The sequence below is a fragment of the Terrapene carolina genome, unplaced genomic scaffold (assembly GCF_002925995.2).
Source record: "Terrapene carolina triunguis isolate 2854851 unplaced genomic scaffold, T_m_triunguis-2.0 Scaffold5563, whole genome shotgun sequence".
Classification (NCBI taxonomy): Eukaryota; Metazoa; Chordata; order Testudines; family Emydidae; genus Terrapene; species Terrapene triunguis.
Genome location: NW_020669914.1, coordinates 1 through 1,268, shown reverse-complemented (window position 1 = coordinate 1,268; position 1,268 = coordinate 1). Strand labels below are relative to the sequence as shown.

The window sequence follows — 1,268 nt, the reverse complement described above, 5'->3', positions numbered from 1 at the left end:
CCCACCCCACCCTGGCAGCCCCCGCCCCGAGTCCACTCACTGGCTTTGCCGGGCTTGGGCCACTGCAGCAGCTCGGCAGGGAGGAGCTGCCTTCTGGAGGCACCAGAGAGCCAGAGGGTTGGCTTGTGGCTGCAGCGAGCCCCAGCCATGGAGGAGCCGGCGCAGCAGCCTGCAAAGGTGGCGGCGCCACTAGCGGGGAGCAGCCGCGCACCCGACCCCCCCCCCCCGGGGCTCCTGCAGCGGATGCATGCGGGCGGCGGCCCCCGTGCACCGGCCACCCTCAGTTCCTTCTTGCCGACTCTGTGAACTCCTACCCACCTCCATCAGGTATAGCTTGGAGTCACCTACCTTGGAATGCACACGAGCAATCACTCGAAGAAGAAAGGACAGTTACCTGTTCCGTAACTGGCGTTCTTCAAGATGTGTTGCTCATGTCTAATCCACAACCCGCCCTCCTTCCCCTCTGTCCGAGTTGTCTGGCAAGAAGGAACTGAGGGTGGGGGGAGCCCGTGGCTCCCCTTATAGCGCGATATAGAGGTGCCACTCCAGGGGTCGCGGGGGGCGCTCCCACTACGGGTACTGCTGAGGGAAAAACTTCCGGCACCGGTGCATGTGGCGAGCATGCACACCTACTGTGGAATAAACAGGAGCAACACATCTCGAAGAACGCCAGTTACGGAACAGGTAACTATCCTTTTGCCTAGTGGTTGCACCGGCCCTGCCCCTACCCCTGCCCCACTCACCTGGCTCCAGTCGCCACCCAGGCGTCATACGTCTGATCAGCAAAGCCCGAGTTTTCAATAAGCCCATCGTCGTCTGTGTCGAATTTCAGCTCCGAGTCCATCACAGCCTGTGGGAGAGAGACCGAGACCTTCGCCCAGCTGCTCCGCTGCACTCGCCCAAGGACGCAGCCCTGTGCCGGGCAGCCGGGAGCTCCTCCCCACTCCCTGCGCTCTGCTCCTATGCAGGACAGCCTGGGGGCGGAGCTCAGAGCCCCAGCGGAGGCTCTCGCTGTACCTGGCAGACGGGCCACATGTCCTGCAGGTAGGCAGTGTCCTGGGTCAGGTAGTAGTCGCGGTACACCTGCAGCACGAACTTCAGGTTCAGGTCCTTCCAGCCGGCCGTGTCGTGGATCAGGTAGGCATTGACCCGCTGCCACGGCTCGTCCTCTGAGCAGGAAGAGAGCAGCTCTCAGCAGCCCTGCCTATGGGGGCTTCCCCGTCACCCCCACTGTAACTGCACTGTACCCACTATGCAGTGAGTCCTCC

At 63.0% G+C, this 1,268-nt stretch overlaps 1 protein-coding gene across 1 annotated transcript; it reads right to left on the bottom strand.

Moving 5' to 3' along the window:
* Window positions 1-743: 743 nt before the first annotated feature.
* LOC113408279 (non-lysosomal glucosylceramidase-like) lies at window positions 744-1,188 on the bottom strand (the record flags this gene model as incomplete). The annotated part of the gene is made up of 2 exons (XM_026661460.2): window positions 744-850; window positions 1,018-1,188. Coding segments are annotated over 2 exons (278 nt in total), but the record flags the coding sequence as incomplete, so codon positions are not given.
* Window positions 1,189-1,268: the final 80 nt, after the last annotated feature.